Source organism: Chinchilla lanigera, unplaced genomic scaffold, assembly GCF_000276665.1.
Source record: "Chinchilla lanigera isolate Chin_1 unplaced genomic scaffold, ChiLan1.0 scaffold00059, whole genome shotgun sequence".
Classification (NCBI taxonomy): Eukaryota; Metazoa; Chordata; class Mammalia; order Rodentia; family Chinchillidae; genus Chinchilla; species Chinchilla lanigera.
In genome coordinates this window covers 3,428,436-3,451,423 of record NW_004955460.1, presented here as the reverse complement: position 1 = coordinate 3,451,423, position 22,988 = coordinate 3,428,436, and the positions used below count along the sequence as shown (strand labels likewise).

Sequence of the window (22,988 nt, the reverse complement as noted above, 5' to 3'; positions counted from 1 at the left end):
CCCCCCTATTATTATGTTATCCTTCTTTTATTCTTTAAAATAAAAAAAATTTAAAAAATAAAAAGAAATTTAAAAAAAAAGTTAACTAGAGTCTCCTCCTGTTCTTGTCTTTGTAGATGAGAGGCCTATCTCTGTTTCACAGAATGATTATCACAGATCTTCCTTACAAAGTAGTTACATTAATTAAAAGATCTAAATACATTTAGAGTGGTTTCTGAATGATACTGAAAAAATAAAAATTCTACTCTCAGTTTCCAGGATTATGATTGACTAAAATCAATGTATTACTTGATTTCTAAAAGTCTAAATATAAGTTTAAATCCACTTCTTCCAATAAATTATGATGAGATTCTAGGGCATTACTGTTTGCCGAGGTTAGTTACTTACACATTTTTCCTCAAATGTATCTTTTCTCAGGATTCTAAGTGATAAATCTCTACTGACATAGAGCACAAAGCACAGGGCATGGTGGTGCATGTGTGTAATCACAGCACTGTGGGAACCTGAAGCAGGAAAGATTGGAGGTTACAGCCCAGCCTGGGCAACTTAGTGACTTAGCAAGACCTGTGTCAATAGAAAAAATAAAAAGGGCTGGGATGTAGTTCACTTACAAAGGCTCTGGATTCATTGCCCAGTACCACAAGGGTGGAAGGGAGGGAGGGAGAGAGAGAGACAGACAGACAGAGAGACAGAGAGAGACAGAGAGAGACACAGACAGAGAGAGAGACAGAGAGACAGAGACAGAGAGAGACAGAGAGAGAGAGACAAACAGACAGACAGAGAGAAAGAAAGAGAAAGAGAGAGAAAATTTATCCCAGGTTTTAGGAAGAGGCAGATGTGTTGTGCTGTCACAGCAGCAGGGTGCTGCTGGCCTTCCAGATGTGGAAGGGACACGGAGCACCTTGCACATACACATTCCCCTCTCTGGTTGTGTCCTGTTGCACCTGGGAGCAGTCACTTCACAGCCACAGTGTGGTTCTCTGTGGGACTTCCTGCTCATTAAATGATAATTTGTTTTCATTTCCTTATTCCTCTGGCATGCTGACAGTTCTTCTATGACAGGATTTTCTATTTATGACGGATTTTCATAGTATGGTGTATTTAAGAAAACATTGCCAGTTCCAGGATCATAAAGATTTATTTCTATGTTTCCTTCCATTTTTTGGTTTTAGATCTTATATTTAGGTCAATTTTTATGTGCTTAATTTGTTTTTAATTATAAATTAATAATTTATAATTATACAAATTTATTATATACAAAATGATGTTATAATTTATGAATACCATGTGGAATGATTAAATTTACCTAGTAAACATGTCCGTTACATCAAATGTTAACATTATTTTGCAGTAAGACCATTTGAAATTTACTTTCTTAGCAAACTGAAATGTGTACACTCTATTATTAACTGTATTCATTATTCTGTGCAATAGAGCTAAAGAAACAAACAAGTATCTTCCTCCTGCCTAACTGAAGTTTTCTACCTTTTGGCCATCACCTCCCTACCCCCTCCTTCCACTTCCCCAGCCTCAGTAACCACTATTCTGCTCTTTGCTTCTTTGAGTTTGATTGTTTCAGATTTCACATATCTGTGGAAACATATGGTGTTTGTCTTTTTGTGCCTGGCTTATTTCATTTAGCATTATGATGGCCAATTCCATCTATGTTGTTGCAGATGACAGAATTTTCTTCCTTTTAACAGAAGAATCATATTCCATATTCCATTGTGTATATACACCACATTTTTACCCATTCATCTGTTGGTGGACAATGGTTGATTCCATTACTTGGCTATTGTGAATACTTGCTACAGTGAACATGGCAGTGCAGATTTCCCTTAACAAAATGATTTCTGCTCCATATGGAAGTAGGCTTTCTGCTTCTTATGATAATTCTAGGTCTAGTTTTTTAGGAACTTCCATACATCCTTTTTTTCATCCATTTGTTTTTGCTAACTTGCATTCCTACCAACAGAATTGAAGTAATTTTATTTTCGCTATCCTAGGGATTGAACCCTAGGCCTCAGTCAGGCTATGGAAACACTGTCATTGAACTGCATCTCCAGGTGTGAGGATTAATTTCTTTCTGTGATGTAAGGAAGGGGCCCAACTTTATTCTTTTATATTCTTTTCACCATTTTTAAAAAAGACCAGTCTTTCCCAATTGAATTGTTTTGATAAACTTGTCAAAAATTGTACATAAATCTGAAAAAGTTCATTACTTATACATTTTTCCTATACTGGTACTGTGTTGCCTTGATTATGATAGCTTTGTAGTTAAGTTTTGATATTGGGAGAATGGGCCCTTTAACTTTATTCCTTTAGATATTTTTGGATATTTTGTTTTTCATATTTTTATATGAATTTTAGGATCACATTTTATTTCTGCAAAAAAGCACCTAGAATTTTGGTAGGTGAGATTACACTAAATCTGTAGATCCGTTTTGGAACTAATACCATATTAACAATACTAGGTCTCCTGATCTAAGACCACAATATACAATGTGTCTTTCTATCTGTTTAGGTATTCTTTAATTTTTTTTCAACAATGATTTGTAGTTTTCAGATTATATTTTTTCTTTCTTAAATTTGCTTCTAAGTAATAGTTTTCTTTTTGATGGTTTTGTAAATGGATTTATTTTCCTAATTTTTTGTTTATTACTATTACATAGAGTGAAGTTGGGTTTTGTGTATTGTCTGGTATCTTGCAATCTTGCTTATCTCATATTAGTTCCAGAAGTTTAAAAAAAAAATTGGTTTATTATTGATACAGGAAAATGAAAACTCCCAACCTGAATGATATCTGGGACAAGTTCGTGTTCTCTAAAATCGAAAAATGAATTTTAGGAACAACGGAGGTTAAGAGCAGAATATATTTATTGAGGGAAAGAAAGCTTCTGTCCAAGAGAGGGACAGAAGAGGGGCCCGAGAGGGTTACCCAAGACTCTGTCTTTTCTAGGGACTTTTATAGAGCAAAACCGCGAGATAAGGTGGGTCAAAGGGAGGGGAAAATGGATAAAACTATGGTCAGCCAATAAGAATTTTTCAGGTAAAATTGATTAAACTGGGATCAAATGGGAAAGCGAATCACATAGCAAGAGAGCATGAATACAGAACAGGGACTTTTCCTGTAAGGGGTTGGATCAGTGACTCTTCAAGGTGATGGCTACCTATTTAGAATAGCAATCCCTGATGTCTATCCCTAGGGAGGTATATGGGTGCATTTGTTTAGTCCTTTGTGTTAAAGTCTGGCCCACAGCAAATATGTATCTTTCATATTGGCTCCTTCGAGGGCCTATAATATTTCTATCTAACTCAGTTGCCTATAACAGTATAATTTTCTATATACTTTTCAGTGACCATCCTGCTTTTATCAATTTAAATGTCTTTCTTGGAAACTTCAGTTAAAATTCTCTCAATTTTGTTGGTTTTTTCAAGAATCACCTTTAAAAATTTTTATTGATTTTCTATTCTTTCTTTCATTACTTCTTGCACTAATATGTAATATATCCTTCATTTTTCTTGTTTTGAGTACAGTTTTCTTTCACTCTTTAGATCGTTGATCTGAGATCTTTTAAAGTGTAGGTATATAAATTTTGGTCAAATACTTTTTTAGTTGCATTCCATAAGTTAGAGCATCTTGTGCCTTTCTTTTCTTTCCTTTTTTATTTTTTATTTTAAAGAGAGTAGTAAATGAGAAACAAACAAACAAACAAAAAATAGAACAGTAGCAGCATACCAGTATCTCGAACATAAACAAATGAGAGCAAGAACATTCAAAGTGATACAGGGTCTAAAGACAAAATAATATGAATCAACAGTGGTTGTTACATTACATATTGCTATCCTCAACTACATTGCTCAGATTACCAGATGTAAGAATGAAAGATTGCTCAAACCATTACAGAGAATAAGAAAATAATTCTTTGATAAAACGTTAGAGATGATACAGTTTCATTAGACAAAATGGTAGGAGTTCACCATTGTAATTCCATTACATATTGTTACCTTCAAATCAGTTGCTCAGACCACCAGACACAAGCATGCAAAGTCGATCAGAATATAAAAAATTGTGAGCATTAACTATTCATTTCAATACACCATCAGACATATGTGCCTTTATTTACATTCATCTCAAAATACCTTCTAATTTCCTATGTGAGTTTTTTTGTTACCCAGTGGTGTTCTGAGAATATGTTCATATATATTTATATGTATTTTTTGTGGTGCTGGGACTCAAACCCAAAGTCTTACACATGATGGCAAAGTGCTCTTCCAGTAACCTGTATGCCTATCCTTCATGTATTTTGAGTTTCCCAGATAAGCTTCTGCTATTGATTCTAATTTCCTCCCATTCTGATCTGGGCACAGATTTTGCATGAATTCCCTTGTTTTAAATGTATTTTAGTTTGTTTTATATTGTAGAATATGGTCTGTCCTAGTGAATGTCTTATGTATACTTGAGAAGCATGTGCATTTTGTTATTAGATGACCTATTTTTTAGACACGTTAGATATGGTTGGCTTATACTACAATTCTAATAACTTATTTCTCTTTAGTTGTTTCATCCCCAATTCAAATTTTCCCATTGAAGTCTCCTATTATTTATTCTTGAATTGTCTTTTTCTTTCTTTGAACTGTCATATGTTAGTTTATTCTGGTATTTCTATTGTTCGGTGTATATATGCTTATAATTTCTATATCTTTCCAATTCCTTAACACTTTTTCTCATTATGAAAATATCTTCCTTCTTCTCTAGGTACAGTTTTTGGTTTCAAAGTATATTCTAGCCAATACTAATGTCGCCACTGTAGTTTTCTTATGATGCCTATTTGCATGCTGTATCTTTTCATGCTTTTATTTTCAACTTGTATTTCTGACTGTAAAATGTATTAGCAAGTCTCTTTCAATTAGTGTTTGACTACAATTATTTAGCACAAATTGTTATTTTTTACCCGTGGCAATGATGTCTCTAATACATGGGTAACATATTATTTCATTATTTATAATTTACATAATTATTATTAATGTTTATTTATGTTCATATGTATCATGTTATTATTCTGAATAATATAACGATGTTTTCAGAATATTAATCAAGGGTTGTTCCCCTTTCTTGAAACTTTAAAATATAATGTTATTGTGAGACTAGGTCTCCCTATGTAGTTCAGGCTGGCCTGAAACTCTTGGAGATTCCCTTGCCTCAGCCTCCCAAGTGCTGGCATTATAGGCATGCACCTTCAGGCTTAAATATAATTTATTGTTGTTTTCTTTTTTTTGTTTTTGTTTTTGTTTTTTTTTCCGGTACCAGGAATCAAACTCATGACCTCACGCTTGCCAGGCAGGCACTGTGCCACTGAGCTAAATCCCCAGGCCCCTTAAATATAATTTAAAGGCCGGGTATGATGGCACATGCCTGTAATCCCAGCACTTGGGAGGCTGAGGCAGGAGGATCATCACAAGTTTGAGACCAGTCTGAGCTACAAACTGAGCTCAAGGCCAAACTGAACTGCATAGGGAGACCCTGTCTCAAAAAAACAAACAAACAAAAAAAATTTAAAGGATTTATCTTAATTATTCCTATTGATCTGAGAGTTATGGAGGATAAAACATGATTATATTTACTTTGTAATGAGAAAAAATCCATAAATTTAAATTTAAACTTGTCCTTTACTTTTAACACATTAAATAATCTTAAGTCCCAATGACAGGTATGTTTACTGATTAAAGCCATTACATTACAAGTTTAAACAGTAATAATAGAAACTACTATACATTCTTGGTTTTCATGGCATTATCCTTGAAACTGTGTTGAAAAGCAGAGGAAAACATTTTTGGCACTGTATAGTCTCACTTACTTGTTTTTTACATTATTTAGTGCTCTTGTAAGATAATTAATGTGGTATTATAAGCATGGGCTGCATAAAAGGAAAAATTAGCTTCTGAAAATGACATAACAGCAACTGGAATTAACGAGTTGAGATATGAATGAATGAATGTATCAATTGAATGAAATAAATAATGTGAGTGTTTTTAGATATTTTGTGCAATGAAAGACTTAACAAAATTCCAAGTAGTGAAAAGTAGAAACTGCCTGATATAATGTTGATAGGTAATTTTTATAGACAACTTACGCTGTGTCAGGCACTGTTCCAATGCCTTTATATATGACCCAAGGACTGCATTATCAGATCAGGTTGACATGAACTGGAAGTGTTCATCAACATCAAACTTTATTTATATAATTTCAAAGGTACAAGCAATCAAAAGGCACAAGTGGAACAGCAAGGTCCTGGATATTGAGAGAGGCTATGAGGTTCTTTCTCACTACAACAGACAAGACTCCTAAGCCTAGAGCAGTAGATAAAATCCTTAATAAAGTACACAGGTTATTTAATACAATGATCAGCATTATAGGATATGAAACATGTCCATTTTATACTTAGATGAGTACATAGCTGAATCCCTATATCTTGTGCCCCATGGCTTATAATTTGTAGATGTTAAGTTTGCTCATTGCAGTAATCCTAAACCAGAGGTATCCTGCTAAAATCCTTTTATAGATGTGTCTTTTTTTAAAAAAGCAAAAATCATTGAAGTATTTGCCAGCTGTTTGAGTGATTATAAATGGATTACACCAAGTCTTTTGCCTCCTTTTCTCCCCCCAAGGTAGCTTTTCATTCAACAAAAAAAAATTCTTCTTTTTTTAGCTCTTTCCTCACCAGCAAATTAACTTATTTAAATTCAAATTAAATTCTTTATTCATCTTTTTTAGTATAAACAAGGTAAAAATATCAAGGGGCTTAATATGTGTTTTTAAAAATCTTATATTTTATTGGGTTTAATTTGGTAGAGTTTGAGGAGAGAAATACAATAATAAACAGTAACTACAAACCTCTATCAATGGATATCATCAACAATAATTCATTGTGTTTATTTGTGTATATATAAATATATTTTTTTACATACTTCATATAAAATTATTTATTTAGAATAGTTGAGAAATCCTATAATGACTTTAACTTTCAATTCTCTCTTTTTATCAACCTAACTCTCAAATCAGGATGGAGATCCAGTTCGCCCAGGAGTGGCCATGACTGATCTTGCCACTGGCCTGTATGCATATGGAGCCATTATGGCCGGACTGATCCAAAGATGTAAAACTGGAAAAGGACTGTTCATTGACTGCAACCTACTGTCATCCCAGGTATCAATCTAAATACCTTTTTAGGCAATGGTGTTCCAACTTGTATTTGGACTATACCTTTTCAGATTAAATTCTATGGTCACGTGCAAAAACCCATTAAAATTAAAGAAAAAAAAAACAAAAAAAGAAACAGTACTTGTTCATGTTAAAATAAGAGAATCATGAAGATTTTGTTATATACATGGTATTGTTGAAGTAGAATTTGAAAGACTTTTTAACGACTAGAATTGTTTAATTAATACTATGAGATAAGAATACATTTATCTCTATTTTTTTGGGACATGAGCTTTGTAACTTTGTTGTTGTTTTTTTTTTTTTTGACCTTTTGAGATACGGTTACACTATACAGTTCAGGCTGGCCTTAAACTCACTTTGTAGCATAGGCTATCCTAGAACTCACGGTGATCCTTCTGCCTCAGCTTCCTAAGTGCTGGGATTACAGGCATGTGCCACCACAGCTGGCTTTGTAACTTCTCTTGACAGAGTTTCTGCACCTTTTGTGGGCCATGGATCCCTTTCATAGTCTAGTACCTTGGAATCATGTTTTAAAATTAATAAAATCAGATAGGATTATAGGGAACCAAGTTATAGTGAAATATAACTATTTTAATGTAAAAATAATTTATACATTATGATATTATATTATGATTTTTACTAACATTAAACCACTAGATATATTGGTGGGTCTAATAGTATTATAATTTTGAGTTAATGCTGAGCATAAATGATATTTCAAGAAATTTGGAATAACTAATGTTATGATAATATGTATAATATTTATTGGTGATCAAGTCATAGGTACTGCTAGTACTTTGTGTTTTTTTGTCTATACTCATAATTGAAAAAATAATAAAGTTTAGTTAGAAATTGATGAAAATAAAGCTATTATTTTTTTCACTCAAACTAATTAGCTCCCAGCATTCTGTCCATGGACTTATAAGAAGAATCCTTGGTCTAGATAGTTATCAGTTAATGTACTAAATACTAAACTGGTGAAAAAAAGAGTTAACTCACTCTCAACATGACATTTTGCCTCCTTTTTACTGGATTAGACCCAGATGCTGTACCATATGTTGAAGCTGATTCTGAATAGATAATTTTTCAGGGATATAAAAAACAAAATATCTAATTTGTACAAGGAGACATTTTACTGTGGGAAAAATTACTTTCTAGACATAGAGACCTCAGTTGGGAATTTCAGATTTAAATGGCATACATGGGAAAATAGTAAACTTGGAACACTGCTTTGGAGACTTTTTCCTCTTAGGCAAGATGACAGAGGTGGATAGAAGTTAAAAAAAAAATCAGTGTGGTTGAAGGTGAAATATTATGTATGAATTATCAACAACAGCTTTGAGTCATAATTAGGATTTTAATGATCTTGTAAAAGTTAAAAGAACTCTTGTCAAATGAGTACTCTTACTCCTTCACAAGAACCACAGATGCTAGTTATGAGAAGTAGATAAAATTCTTTCTTTTCTTCCTTAATTTCATGATTATAAAGAACCTGGTAGAAGTTAAGAGACTGGGTGAAAACTGCACATCCAATAATCATGGAAGCCATGAAGATTTTACAGAGGTGACCTGTGTAGTTGTAGAGGGCTTGGTTGAGTTTAAATGTCCTGCTCTCGTCTTGACATTTTTAATAACTTTTGAACAAGAGGCTTTATATTTTTCATTTTGCAACAGGCCTCCCAAATGATATAGCAGCTCTTGGAGTTAGGATGCTATGCAGGTTTTCTGATCTCTACCTAGATTGCTTTACTCCATACTTCATTTATTAATTATTGCTTTAATCTGTACTTCATTTATTAATTAATTAGCTTTGGAATAAATCTTTTGTGGGTTTAAATATCTTCCAGCACCTAAGTAGTGATTCACCATGTGGGAGTGTGTTTGTCTGGGGGTAGGAGTGGAGGAGAGTGTTTGTAATCACCTTTAGGGCTGCTTCAAATGAGTGTAAACTCACATATACAGAGATATATGTATTTTAGCCATTTTTTGGTGTGTGTGTGTGTGTGTGTGTGTGTGTGTGTGTGTTTCTGGGAACTCACCAAGAGCCTTCTCACTGAGCTACATCTTCTGCTCTATTTACTTTTCTTTTCTGAAACAAGGTCTTGCTAAATTGCTTAATTGCCCAGGCAGAGCTTGAACTTTCAGTCCTTCTGCCTCAGGCTCCCAGAGTTCTGGGATTACAGGCATGTGCCACCATGTCTGGCTAAGACTCATTCACTGTCTTTGAACAAGAAAAACCTATTATGTGTTATTTTAGAGCTATACAGTAGTTAATCACTTGACATGGGTAGGTAGGCAGGAATTTTTACTTCCATTTTACTTGCAAAGAAACTGAGACTTGACCCGCTTGAATAACAGAGTCACAGCAGGAACTCTGTTTTCTGATATCCAGACTGTCTCTTCCCTGCAAAAAAAATTTGACATTGAGAGATAGGCAAGCTCTAGGCTTTCTTGTAGTGAATATCCAGGGGATAAGACAAATTAAGTAGGAGACAGAAGAGGCAAAAGAACATCTGTGAGAAAGAAACAGCAAGACATCCCATGTCTCTTCTACCCACAAAGTATACCAACAGCCTTAAGAAATAGTGCAACAAAGTGAGCCCATCTGGATCACTACCTCTCATGTTTTGACTTATTGAGTGAAGGTAGTCATGGAGGATGAACTGATGGGACAAGTGTTTCTTTTGACATATGAGTCTTGAGAAAAACAGCATTTGGGGTTATTGGATGATAACTTTTTTTTTCCTAGCATGTTTTGTGTTGCAGGGTAGGACTGGGTTGTAACTGGGTAGGACGGGGAGGTGACACATCTGTTCAAGGTTTAGTAGCCAAATCACCTGAGTGAGTTAAAGGCATTAGTGAGCTAAGTCTTGAAGAACTGGTAGGAGTTTACTAAGTTGGGGGCAGGAGAGAGAGGTGTCATCTTGGCATGGCTAATAGCAAATGCAAGACAAAATGATGACAAAACTAGAACTTGGGATATGAATGAGTGACGGTAGAAGACAGGGTCAGAAAACTTGACTGGACCAAGATTTTTGGGGGCCTCATATGTCCAGTGTAGGAATCTTGCTTTAAATCTCTAAAGACTTCTGTTTATCTATACATTCTGTTAGGTGTACCCACTACAACTACCCTGTTCAAAATAGCCTTCAAGCTGTGCATGATGGCCAAAGAGTTCAAAGGGTAGCAGTGACAAAATGACTTGTGTTCAGGCCCATCTAAAGTGGCAGATATTGGGTGGTGAGAACATATTTGTTTTCTGAACCCACGTTAGCCAGAGTGCTGTTTGTCTCTTTTTGCCTCTCCTTTATTCATTGTCTCTGGGTTCTCTCTTTTCTTTTTGGTTTTTCTCCGGTACCAGGAACCGAACTCACGACCTTGCGCTTACCAGGCAGGCGCTTTTGCCGCTGAGCTAAATCCCCAGCCCTCCAGCGTATCTCTTTTTTCCTCTACCTTTGTCTTGCTTTTTAAAAAAGTTCCTGGTTTCAGTCTTTTCTGTACTCTTCCTTTTTCTTTCTCTTTCTCTTTCTCTTTCTCTTTCCTTCCATCCTTCCTTCTGTGGAGCCACAGTTATGACAGATATTACATTCTGCAACATCTTGCAAAATGTTACATTCTTATCCCATATAACTGAGGAAATTTTCACAATCTTAGTGATTCCCGTAAAAGAAAATGAAAATTCCCTTTCCTAGAAGTCCCAGAAAACAAGACTGTATATTTTACTGTGGTCAGTTTAGTGACCATTCTAAACTGATTGATGAGGCCTGAAAGACAGAATTGGCTGATTTACTTAAGCCATACCTGGTATTAGGATGGGGTTAACTCTACCCAACTCATGGCTGAGAATGGGAGAGAGGTTGATCCCACAGAGAATGGTGAGCTTTCTCTTTGGCTAGAGTAGGGGAAATGGTTATTGAGGGGGCAATTTACAAATGCTATACTAGCATACAAGGTTGTTTAGAGGATCCAGTGCAATAAAAGATGTGAAAAATACATTGACAAGCATTAGTTTTATTAGGTTATTGAAAAACATTTCACAGTGTTAGAAATGTGCTGAGATTTAAAAGTTGCCTATTGGCATAATTGTTTCATTATCAGACTAACAACTTTTCATAGTAAAGAAATCTTGATTAACTTCACTTTGTATTTTAATTTAAAATAACATTATAGATTCTAAATTCAACAACCAAACCACAAACTGATGCAAATCTGCTTTATGCAAATGAGAGGAGCTATTTCTAGATACTTTTCAGGGTTGTATAAGAGGAAACTTCACCTTTTTATTAAATATTCTTTTTATATATAAATGTTCATCTGTATTAAGCACATAACATTTGCACTTAATTTTAGCTGTCTGAAAAATGACTGGATTTCATGCAGGGCCCAAAACATGCTTTTCTACTTGTTTTGATTGCACTACATGGGATAACAAATGAATGATTATAACATTCAGTGTTGCTGCTAAAAATGAAATTTTGTACTTCTCTGAAAAGTGAGCTAGCATACAATAGACAAATTACACTTGATTTGAATAGTAGCTAATTATTAACTCAGAGATGATTGCCTCACCACAACAAAACCATTTTAAGTAGTTCATTGCAGAGACATATTGGTTGCCGGGATGTGGTTTGTAGTGGGCACCAAATTTTTTGTAGTTTCAAGGCTATAAACTTTTAACCCTTGTCATAAAGTTCTTTTGATTTTCTTTTAGACTTAATGTGATTTAAAGTTGTTCACTCCAGATTGTCTAATGTCAGCATCTAAACAGTGTTCTTAGATGATATTGGTAAATAACAAGGAAGTGGGTTTGTATGTGGTTCCAATTATTCCTTTGCTCTTGTTCTTCTGTTGTGGCTTACAGAAATATCTTCTGGAAGTTTTAATATCCTTCCTGTACTTAATTGTAACCAGGCTCCCTTAATTACTACTACAATGAGTTAGGATTTTCAAGCACCATAATTACTCTCACGTATAGAGCGTTTTGTTACTGTTGGTGGTGCAGTTCTTTTCACACATTTGAATGCCGTTAGTGTTATATATATACAATCATATTAGGGTAGATAAATTTTTGATTCTTATTTTAGCACATTCTTGTTAACCTATTGATTCCCAAAGAAGTAATCTGAAATCCATCTTTTATACTTTGGTGTCTTTATACTTGCTTTTCTTTTTATTTTATATTTTTTAAAAACTAATTTTAATGAGGTATATATTACACATCATAAACTTTACTTTATATGATGATTTGATGATTTCTAGTAAATTTAGTGATTTATAATACTGTAAAACAGGGTTTGAAAAGAATACTCATAGATTTGCTTCTGGAATAGGGCCTACTCATGAGACCAGAGTGGGCCGGTTTTGAATGGTCAGGTGTTTTGGCCTGAGCTGATTCAGAAGTCAGGGCCTATTATAACATCTGTGAGTCCTACAAACTTTTGCATTTGTGGATTCTTTCATCTATAAAATTATTAAAGTTACATTCTACCACTGCATTGGTATAAGGATAAACTATTATTATTTATTTTCACTTTAATTCATTGCTTTCTTTAGATTTTAAAAGAAATTAACAGTTAAAATATTTTTATATATTCTGAAAATATTCTGGGCATTAGGCACCGTATCTACAATGCTTAATGGTAAGTTAGCTCTAGAAGAATTATGCTGAGAACAGTCTATAAATGTGCCAAATTTGTGAGAATATTGTGTACCCAGGAAGAAAGTGGAGGCCGAAAACTGAGATTATGGTGAAACACAGGTAGAAGATGGAAAGATAGAGAGGCATATAGCCTGGGAGCAAAGAAGTTGAGACAGTGGAGTAGGGAAAGAGAAAAAAAGGGTAATATTAGAAATTTGAAGAAACTGGGAACAGTGATTTTGCATTTGAATCTTCTGTTTTTATTCATTAGTACGTGTGTATAGTACATAATATTTGTTTATGTTGTTCATGGGGAATTAATACTCATACATAACACATCTTCATTACTTTTTCCACCCCCGTTCCTTGCCTTCCTCCCCTCTCCAGAAATCTCTTGATCCCCTTCCTTTTGAGAAGCCCATTCCATTCCTGTCTTAAAAGCCTTTGTCAGACAACAGTTTTAGTTGCCTCTAGCCAATTTTTAATCCTAGTCCAACTTTCATTCTTCAGCCAGCATATTCCTTAGCTAAGACCTTTCACTGCTATAAATATTTAAATTTAGGAAGCACATTATTAAGTGCATATTAATATTTACATGTGGTTCCTTAGGAATTTTAGGATTATTTTGTGCATCTATTAAATTTATTCATAAATATTTTATTTTATTTTTTATGATATTATAAGTAAGATTATGTTCTTGGTTTCTTTTTTAGATAGTTTGTTGTTAGTCTCTGAAATACGACTGATTTTGCATGTTGGTTTTATATCATGCAAATGTACTACATTTGTTTATTCTAACAGTTTCTTTTGTACAATCTATTCTTTCTATATAGAGACAGTTTTACTTCTTCCTTTCCAATTTGGATGTCTTTTATTGGTGTTGTTGTTCTGTTGATTTTTTTCAAATGCTTTTATGCATCAATTGAGATGATTTTATGATTTTATTCCTTTATTCTGCTAATGTAACCAAAACAATGTTTCTAAAATCATTAAGTTTATTGGTACAGTTTAGATATACATAATGATCACATTCATCATATGGAACTTGTACCCATACATGATATGCTGTGATTATTATTTTTTTCTCCATTCCCCTCCCCTCCCTTTTGCCCCTCTTCCCCATCTTATTTACAAAAGCATTGTTTCCATTTTACCTTTCTTTTCTTATTTTTTTCTTTTCCTTTCCTTCCTTGCTCCCTCCCTTGTGCCCCTTCCCATTAGAATATTTTCTTCTATTGTATGAGAGGAAACTTCACCTTTTTATTGAGTATTCTTTTTATATATAAATGTTCATCTGCATTAAGTACATAACATTTACACTTAATTTCAGCTGTCTGAAAAATGACTGGGTTTCATGCAGTGCCCAAAACATGCTTTTCTACTTGTTTTGATTGCATTACATGGGATAGATAATCTAGATATTATACATTTTGGTCCTTATTTACACTTTCAGTTTCTCACATCACAGAAACAATGCATATTTACACATGTGTGCCTGAGTCATTTCACTTAAGAACATGGTCTCTAGGTGCATCCATTTACCTATAAATGTCTCAACGGTATCCTTTATGGGGGAGTAGTACTCCATTGTATAAAAAACCACATCTTCTTTATCTATTCATCAGTTGATGGGCATTTGGTTTGTTTTTCTTCCGGTACCAGGAATCGAACTCATGACCTTGTGTTTGTCGCGCAGGTGCTGTGCTGCTGAGCTAAATCCCCAGCCCCTTGATGGGCATTAGGGCTTTTGTCCAATATTTAATATTACAAACTGTGCTGTTATGAACATAGGTGTGCATATATCTACTGTGGTATGATGGTTTTAATTTTTTTTGAAAGATACCAAGAAGCTGGGTCAGCGGAACCTCTAATCCTAGTTTTTTGAGGAATCTCCATGCTGATGTATGCAGTGGTTGCATGAGTCTACACTCCCACCAGCAGTGGAAAATTGTTTCTTTTTTTAACAGCCCCACTAGCATTTGTTATTGGTTGATCTCTTGATAGTAGCCATTCTTTTTGGATGAGATAGAATCTCAGTGTTGTTTCAGTTTGCATTTCTCAAATGAACAATGATGTCAAACTTTTTTTAAAAATTATTTGTTATTTGTACTTCTTCACCTTAGACATGTGTGTTCATCTCAAATGCCCAGTTTTGGATTGTGTCTTTAAATTTGGGGAGAAGTTTGATTCTTTTCAGTTCTTTATATATTCTAGATATCAGTCTTTTATCTGAGGAAGAGCTGGCAAAATTTTTCCTCCAGTGTGTGGGCTGTTTTTTTACTTTTTTGGTGATTTCTTTTACTGTACAGAAGCGTTTTAATAAGATGAAATCCTAGTTGTTCTTCTTAATATTTCCTGTGCAGTTGAAGTTTTGTTCATAGAATCTCTGCTTACCACTGTGTCTTCAAGAGTTCTACCTATATTGTCTTCTAGCAAATTTAGTGTTTCTGTTTTAATATTTAGATCTTTGATCCATTTTGATTTTACTTTAGTGCATGGTGAGAGACATGGGCCCAGTTTTAATTTCAGTACGTGGAAAACCATTTTTTCTGGCACCATTTATTAAAGAACCTATCTTTCTTTCAGTGAAGGTGTTTGGTCCCCTCATTGAAGATAAGGTGGCTAAGTATGTTTGGAATTGTTTCTGCATCTTCTAATCTATTCCACTGATCCTCAGGTCTGTTGTTTTTTTGTGTGTGCCAGTACCATTCTGTTTTCATCACAGCAGTTCTGAAGTATAATTTCAAATCAAGGATTGTGATGCCCCCTGCCTTTCCTTTTTGCCCAGAATTGCCTTTGTTATTCTAGGTTTGTTCTAGTTCCAAATGACCTTTAGGAAGTTTTTCTCTAGTTCTGTGAGATGTGCTGTTGGAACTTTTATTAAGATTGTGTTAAATCTGTATAAAAATTGGGGGAGTCTAACCAGTTTTATTATGTTGTTTCTTCCTACTCAAGAGCAAGGGATATCTTTCCACTTTCTGATATCCTCTTCAATGTTGTTTTTCAGAGTACTGTAGTTCTTAGTATAGAGATCTTTTACTTCCTTTTTTAGACTGATTCCTAAGTATATCATTTTTTTTCAATGCTATTGTGAAAGGCATGGTTTTCCTAATTTCTCTCTCAATATATGTTTTTCATTTGTGTACAGGAATGCTATTGATTTTTGAGTGTTGACTTGGTATCCAGGTACACAACTGAATTTGGTTAGCAGATCTAGAAGTCTTTTAGTGAAGTTTTGGGGGGTCTTTTATGTAGAGTATATGTCATCTGCAAATAATGATAGCTTAACTTCTTTCTTTCCTATCTTTATTCCTTTTATTTTTTTATCTTGTCTAATTGCTCTGGCTAATGTTTCTAGAACTATATTGAGAAGCAGTGGTGATAGTGGGCATCCTTGCCTTGTTTCTGTTTTTAGAGTGAAAGCTTTCAGTTTTTGTCCATTTAGTATAATGTTAACTATTGGTTTGTCACAGATGACTGTTTTAGTAAAGAGCATCTATTCCAATTTTCTATAGGGTATTTTTAATCATGAATGGGCATTGAACTTTGTCAAATGCTTTTTCTGCCTCTATGGAAATGATGATATGATTTTTGTCATGGCTCTTTTGATGTGGAGTAGTATTACATTTATTGACTTGCATGTGTTGAACCATCCCTGCATCCCTGGGGTGAATCCTACCTGGTTGTGGTCTATAATCTTGATGATTTACTGCATTCTGTTGGCTACTATCTGATTGACGATTTTGCATATACATTCATTAGGGAAGTTGGCCTGTCGCTCTCTTTGTAAATTGAATCTTTCTCTGATTTTGGTATCAGGGTAATGCTTGAGTCCAAGAATGACTGGGAGTTCTGCTTCCCTTTCAGTTTCATTAAAGTATTTGAGAACTTATGGTATTAAATATTCTCTAAATTTCTTGTGGAAAACAGCAGTGAAGCCATCAGGATTGGGCTTTTCTTTGTTGGTAGGTTTTTAATCACTTCTTCAATTTCATTGACTGATACTGGCTTATTTAGAATTTTTATATCTTCTTGATTCAGCTATGGTAATTCATATATATCCAAGAATCTGAATAATGGTTCTTGAAATAGGTATTGATGATCTGGGTTTCTGCAGGAGCTGTTGTGATTTCACCCCTTTTATTCTTTTTTTTTTTTTAAAGGTGAAGTTCATTTAGTAACATGTTGCTTTTCTTTGTAGTTGAAAACTTTTCTTTCAATTTTTTAATTTTAAAGATAAAAGAATGAAAACATATTAACAAACACAATACATTTACAAAATAACACAAAACAATACAAGCAATACAGAATTTCAGACAAGGTGATAGGAAATTAATAATTGTTGTATTACATATTAATATCTTCAAATTGGTAGGTATTGTGACAGTTAAAGAAACTGCTCTAAAGGAAAGAACAACTGGGATGAGGGAAAAGAGAAAAGAAAGAAGGGGAAATTTCTGTATATATGTATACACAGAATAGCTAACATAGTTGTACTACTGACTTCTATTGCTTTGTTGAAAGGAACAGTTAATGTTTAATTGTTTGATCAGTCTTACATGTCTATTTTTATTTACCTGAGCAACCAATTTGAAGATACCCCTTTAATCTTAATTGCATAGATTTGAGTCTTTTTTGTGATAAGTTGGCTAAAGATTTGTCAATTTTATTTAGTCTTTCAAAGAGCTACCTCTTTGATTCATTGATTCTTTGTATTGTTTTCTTGGTCTCAGTTGCATTAATTTCTGATCTCATCTTTATAATTTCCTCTCTTGTACAAGCTTTGGGCTTGACTTGTTCTTTTTCTAGAAGCTTATGTTTAACATTAGATTGTTTATTTGAGCTTTCTCTGTTTTCTTGTTGCGAGTTCACTGCTGTAAATTTCCCTTGTAGGACTGCCTTCATTGTGTCCCGTAAGTTCTATTATGTTGTATTGGCATTATCATTTAACTGTAGATACTGTTTAATTTCTTCTTTATTTTCATCTGTGACCCATGGGCTGTTCTGGAGGATGTTATTTAATTACCATGTCCTTATGTAGTTTTTTTTGTTTCCTTTTGCCATTAATTGCCAGTTTCATTGCCCTCTGGTCTGATAATATACATGGGATATTTTCATTTCTTTTGCATTTCCTTAAGTTTGCTGTGTGAGCTAGTATGTGGTCTATTTTGGAGAACCTGAGAAGAATATGTATTCTGATATTATGTGACGGCATACTCTGTAGACATCTACAGTTATCTCTTTTATTTCCTTGCTTTTGCTAGTTTTAGGTTGAGTTGTATCTTCTTTTTCCAGTATCTTAGGTAGAATGTTAGGCTATTGGTTTGAGGAAAGCTCTAACTACCCATGCAATCATCTGAAAGTATTTTCTAATTTCTGATGTTATTCTTCTTTGATGTGGTGTTTTTAAAAGAATGTATTGTTTCATTTTAACCTGTTCGTGAATTTACCAAATGTCCTCCTGTTTTTTACTTCTCATTTCATTCCATTGGTTTTTTTTTTGTTTTTTTTTTTTTTCCGGTACTGGGGATCGAACTCACGACCTTGTGCTTGCTGGGCAGGCACTGAGCTAAATCCTTAGCCCCCTCATTTCATTCCATTGTAATGAGAAAACATTCTTTGTGTGGTTTCAGTTCCTTAAAATGTACTGGAGCTTGTTTTTTGGCTTACCAAATGGTCTATCCTGGAGCATGTTCCAGGTGCTCTTGAGAACATGCGTCTTTCTGTTGTTGGATAGACTGTTATGTAGATGTCTGTTAGGTCAACTTGATTTATATGGTAACACTATATTTGATACTGTCTTCTGAGGAACTGTCAAATTATTTTCCAAAGTGACTGTACTATTTCACAATCCCACTAACGCTTCATGTAAGTTCAAATTTCTTCACATACTTTTCAAAACTTGTTATTCTCTGTCCTCTTACTCTACTCATTATAGTCAGTGTGAAATGGTTTTGATTTTTGCAGTATGTGTTTAAAGTTTTCTCTTTTCCTGATTATTTTATGCCCAGTTGTTTTATTTATTTCTTGAAAGTGAGGTATTAAGTCTCTGTCTATTATTGTTGAATTGTCTCTTTTCCTTTAAATCTGTCACTTTTTGCTCTTTGTATTTTGATGGTCCTTGTAGGTAAATGTGCCATGTCTTTCTGATGGACTGACCATTTTGTCATTATAAAATCAATTCTTTTACCTTTAGCAATAACTTTTGTACTTACTAGTTTTTTTAATTTTTTAAATTAAGTTTTTTTGGTGCATTTTAGTTATACATAATGATCACATTCACTATAGGGAATTTGTACATGTACATGATATAACTTGATTTATTTTTTTTCCCATTCACCTATGCTCCCTTCAATCCTTCCCTATTGGAGACCTGGGCAAGATACCTAACTGCCTGTATGTAACTGCCTATATGAGGGGGTATGGTGAAAGGATGAAATAAGAAACAGAGACAAGTTTAGTAATATACGACATGGGTGATGGGAGGTCAGTACCTTAGGATGGGCAAAGACAAAGACACTCTGAACTAGCCAGTATCTACTTAGTGTGTATAATAATCAGAGGGATTATGAGATGACTCAGAGGGTGGTGCTGACCTTATACTAATGAGGATCTTTATGTTGGTGAGGATGGTAGGGAGAGATGCCAGGTTAAGAAGGAGTTTGTCCTTCCCCCTAGGTAAAACCCTACTTTTATTACCACTGGGTTCTCAAGGAATCAGGTTATCTTCAGCTGATGCAGTCTCCCGGGGGCATCATAGCACCGTGAGACCATTGAGGCCTCAACTATGATCAGAGGCACATGGAATTATGTTCCCACATACCATCGCTGGCCTGCATGGCAAGGCGTTATTCCTCAAACAGGCCCTAATCATGATTTAATTATGATTTTTTCCCCAATTATATAGAATGGTGCTCAACACCTCCCTTCTCCATTTACAAAAGCTTTGTTTAATTTTTCCTTCTTTACTTACACTTTTTTGCTTTCCTTCCTTCCTTTTCCCCTCTATCTTCTCTAGTTCCACTTCTGATTTGAACATTTTCTTATTTCATAATATCTATTATACATTTTGATCCTTATTTACCCTTACATTTCTCACACAAGAGAAACAATGTGTTATTTACATGTGTGTCTGATTTATTTCACGTAAGAATATAGTCTCAAGGTGTGTCCATTTAGCTAGAAATGTCTCACGCTTCTCCTTCTTTATGGCAGAGTAGTACTCTATTGTATAAAAAACCCCCACATCTTTTTTATCTGTTTGTCAGTTTATGGGCATTTGGACTGTGTCCAGTATTTAACTATTACAAATTGTGCTACTATAAACCTGAGTGTGCTTATATTGCTGTGGTATCATGTTTTTAATTCTTTTGGGAAGATACCCAGAAGAGGAATAGCTGGTTCCAATGGGACATCTAGTCCTAGTTTTTTGAGGAATCTCCACACTGATTTCTCCAGTGGTTGTATTAGTCTACACTTCCATCAATAGTGGAGAAGTGTTCCTTTTGCCCCACAGTCCCATCGGCATTTGTTATTGATTGATTTCTTGATAATACCTGTGCTTTCTGGAGTGAAATGGAATCTCAGTGTTGTTTTAATTTACATTTCTCAACTGACCAATCATGTTGAATTTGTTTTTGTATATTTAATTGCCATTTCTACTTCATCTGAGAAGTGTCTATTCTTTTCAGATTCCTGATTTTGGATTGGGCTTTTAAATTTGAGGGGTTTGATTTTTTCTAAGTTCTTTATATATTCTAAATATTAGTCCTTTGTCAGAGGAACAACAGGCAAAAATTTTTTCCCACACTGTTGGTTGTTTCTTCACTGTATTGGTTTCTCTTGCTGTGAAAAATATTTTTTTTAATAAGATGAGATCCAAGTTGTTGATTCTTTGTGATAGTTTCTGTGTGATTAGTATTTTGTTCTTAAAGTCTTTACCTACAACAGTGTCTTCAAGAGTTCTAACTATTCTATCTTCCAGTATAGATTTAGATATTTGATCTATTTTGATTTTTGTTTAGTCCATAGTAATAGACATGGGTCCAGTTTTAGTCTTTGGCATGGGCCCTCCCCACCTTTAGTCTTTAGTCTTAGCCAGTTTCCTCAGCACCATTTATTAAAGAGGCTATCTTTCTTCCAGTGAAGGTGTTTGGCACTGTTGTCAAAGATAAGCTAGTTAAATACTTGTGGAATTGTTTGTGCATGTTTTAATCTTTTCCATTGATGCTTGGGTCTGTTTCATTTTTGTTTTTTTTTGCCCATACTGTGATTTTATTAGAATAGCTTTGTAGTATAATTTCAAGTTAGGGATTATGATGACCCCTGCCTCGCCTTAGTTGTCCAGAGTTGCCTTTGCTATTGTAGGTCTCTTCTAATTCCAAATGAACTTTAGGTTTGTTTTCTCTAATTCTATGAGATATGCTCTTGTAGGTTTGATTGGGATTGGATAAAATCTGTATAGCAATTTTGGAAGTATGGCCATTTTTAGTATATTGGTTCTTCCTACCCAAGAACAAGGAATGTCTTTCCATTTTCTGATATCCTCTTTGGTCTCCTTTTTCAGAGTACAGGTTGATTTTTAGATATTTCATTATTTGGATGTTACTGTGAAATGTGTTATTTCCCTAATTTCTCTCTCAGTGAGTTTGTTATTCTTATACAAGAGGAGTATGATTTTTGAGTATTGATTTTGTATCCAGCTATGCTACTGAATTTGGTTATTAATTCTAGAAGTCTTTTGGTGGTGTTTTTGGGGTCTTCCGTGTAGAGTATGATGTTACCTGCAAATAATGATAACTTAATTTCTTCCTTTCCTGTCCTTATTCCTTTTATTTCTCTCTCTTGTCTAATTGCTCTGACCAGTGTTTCCAGAACTATATTGAGAAGCAGTGGTGATAGTGGGAGTACTTGTCTTATTCCTGATTTTAGAGTGAAAGCTTTTAGTTTTTATCCATCTAGTATGATGTTGGCTGTTGGTTTGCCACAATGGCTTTTATCAGATTGGAATAAAGACCATCTATTCCAATTTTCTTTAGGACTTTTATCATGAATGGGCATTGGACTTTCTCAAAAGCTTTTTCTGCATCTATTGAGATGATCATGTGATTTTTGTCCTTGACTCTGTTATTATGGTATATAACACTTATTGAAATATGTATGTGGAAGCATCCATGCATCCCTGGGATGAATCCCAATTGTTTGTGGTGTATAATCTTGATGATTTGCTGCATTCTGTTTGCCAATATCTTGTTGAGGATGTTTGCATCTATGTTCATTAGGGAGATTGGCCTGTAATTATTTCTTACTTGGGTCTTCCTCCGGTTTTGGTATCCAGGTAATGCTTGCTTCCAGGAATAAATTTGGGAATATTGCTTCCCTTTCAGTTTCTTTAAAGTGTTTGAGAAGTAGTGGTATTAGTTCTAATCTAAATTTCTTGTAGCATTTATCATTGAATCCATCAGGGCCTGAGCTCTTCTTTATTGGTAGGTTTTTAATTACATCTTTGATTTAATTGATTGGCACTTGTCTATTTAGGACTTTTATATCTTCTTGATTCAGCTTTGGTAATTCGTATGTATCTAGGAATCTGTCCATTTCTTCTACTTTTTCCATCTTAATTAGAATAAAAGTTTTCAAAGTAGGTATAGATGATCTTCTGGGTTTCTGCAGGGTCCATTGTGATTTCACCCTTTTTATTCCTAACTGTGTGGATTTGAGTCTTTACTTATCCTTTTTTTTTTGATAAGATTTGATAAGGGTTTGTCGATCTTATTTAATCTTTCAAAGGACCAACTCTTTGATTCATTGATTCTTTATATTGCCTTCATAGTCTCCATTTCATTAATTTGTCTCCTGATCTTTATAATTTCCTTTCTGTTTTGAGGTTTGAGCTTGACTTGCTCTTCTTTTCTTAGAAGTTTGAGGTTCAACAGTAGGTTTTTTTTTTTTTATTTTAAAGATAAAAGGAGGGAAACATTAACAGACATACAACATTTTACAACATATCACAAGCACAATACAGACAACACAGAGTTACAAACAAAGTGGTAGGGAATTAACAATGGTGGTTGTATTACATATTGATATCTTCAAAGTGGCTTCTCGTGAAAACAGATATAAACATGC

The 22,988-nt window shown here is 34.2% G+C and overlaps 1 protein-coding gene across 5 annotated transcripts in view; it reads left to right on the top strand.

Annotated features, from left to right (window-relative positions):
• Window positions 1-22,988, top strand: part of Sugct (succinyl-CoA:glutarate-CoA transferase) — a 693,160-nt gene that overhangs the window by 108,202 nt on the left and 561,970 nt on the right. For all 5 annotated transcript variants that reach the window (XM_013521156.1, XM_005397726.2, XM_013521159.1 and 2 more), the window contains one exon: window positions 7,064-7,207. In XM_013521156.1, coding sequence (XP_013376610.1) covers window positions 7,064-7,207 — 144 coding nt within the window. The remainder of the gene's footprint in view (window positions 1-7,063; window positions 7,208-22,988) is intronic.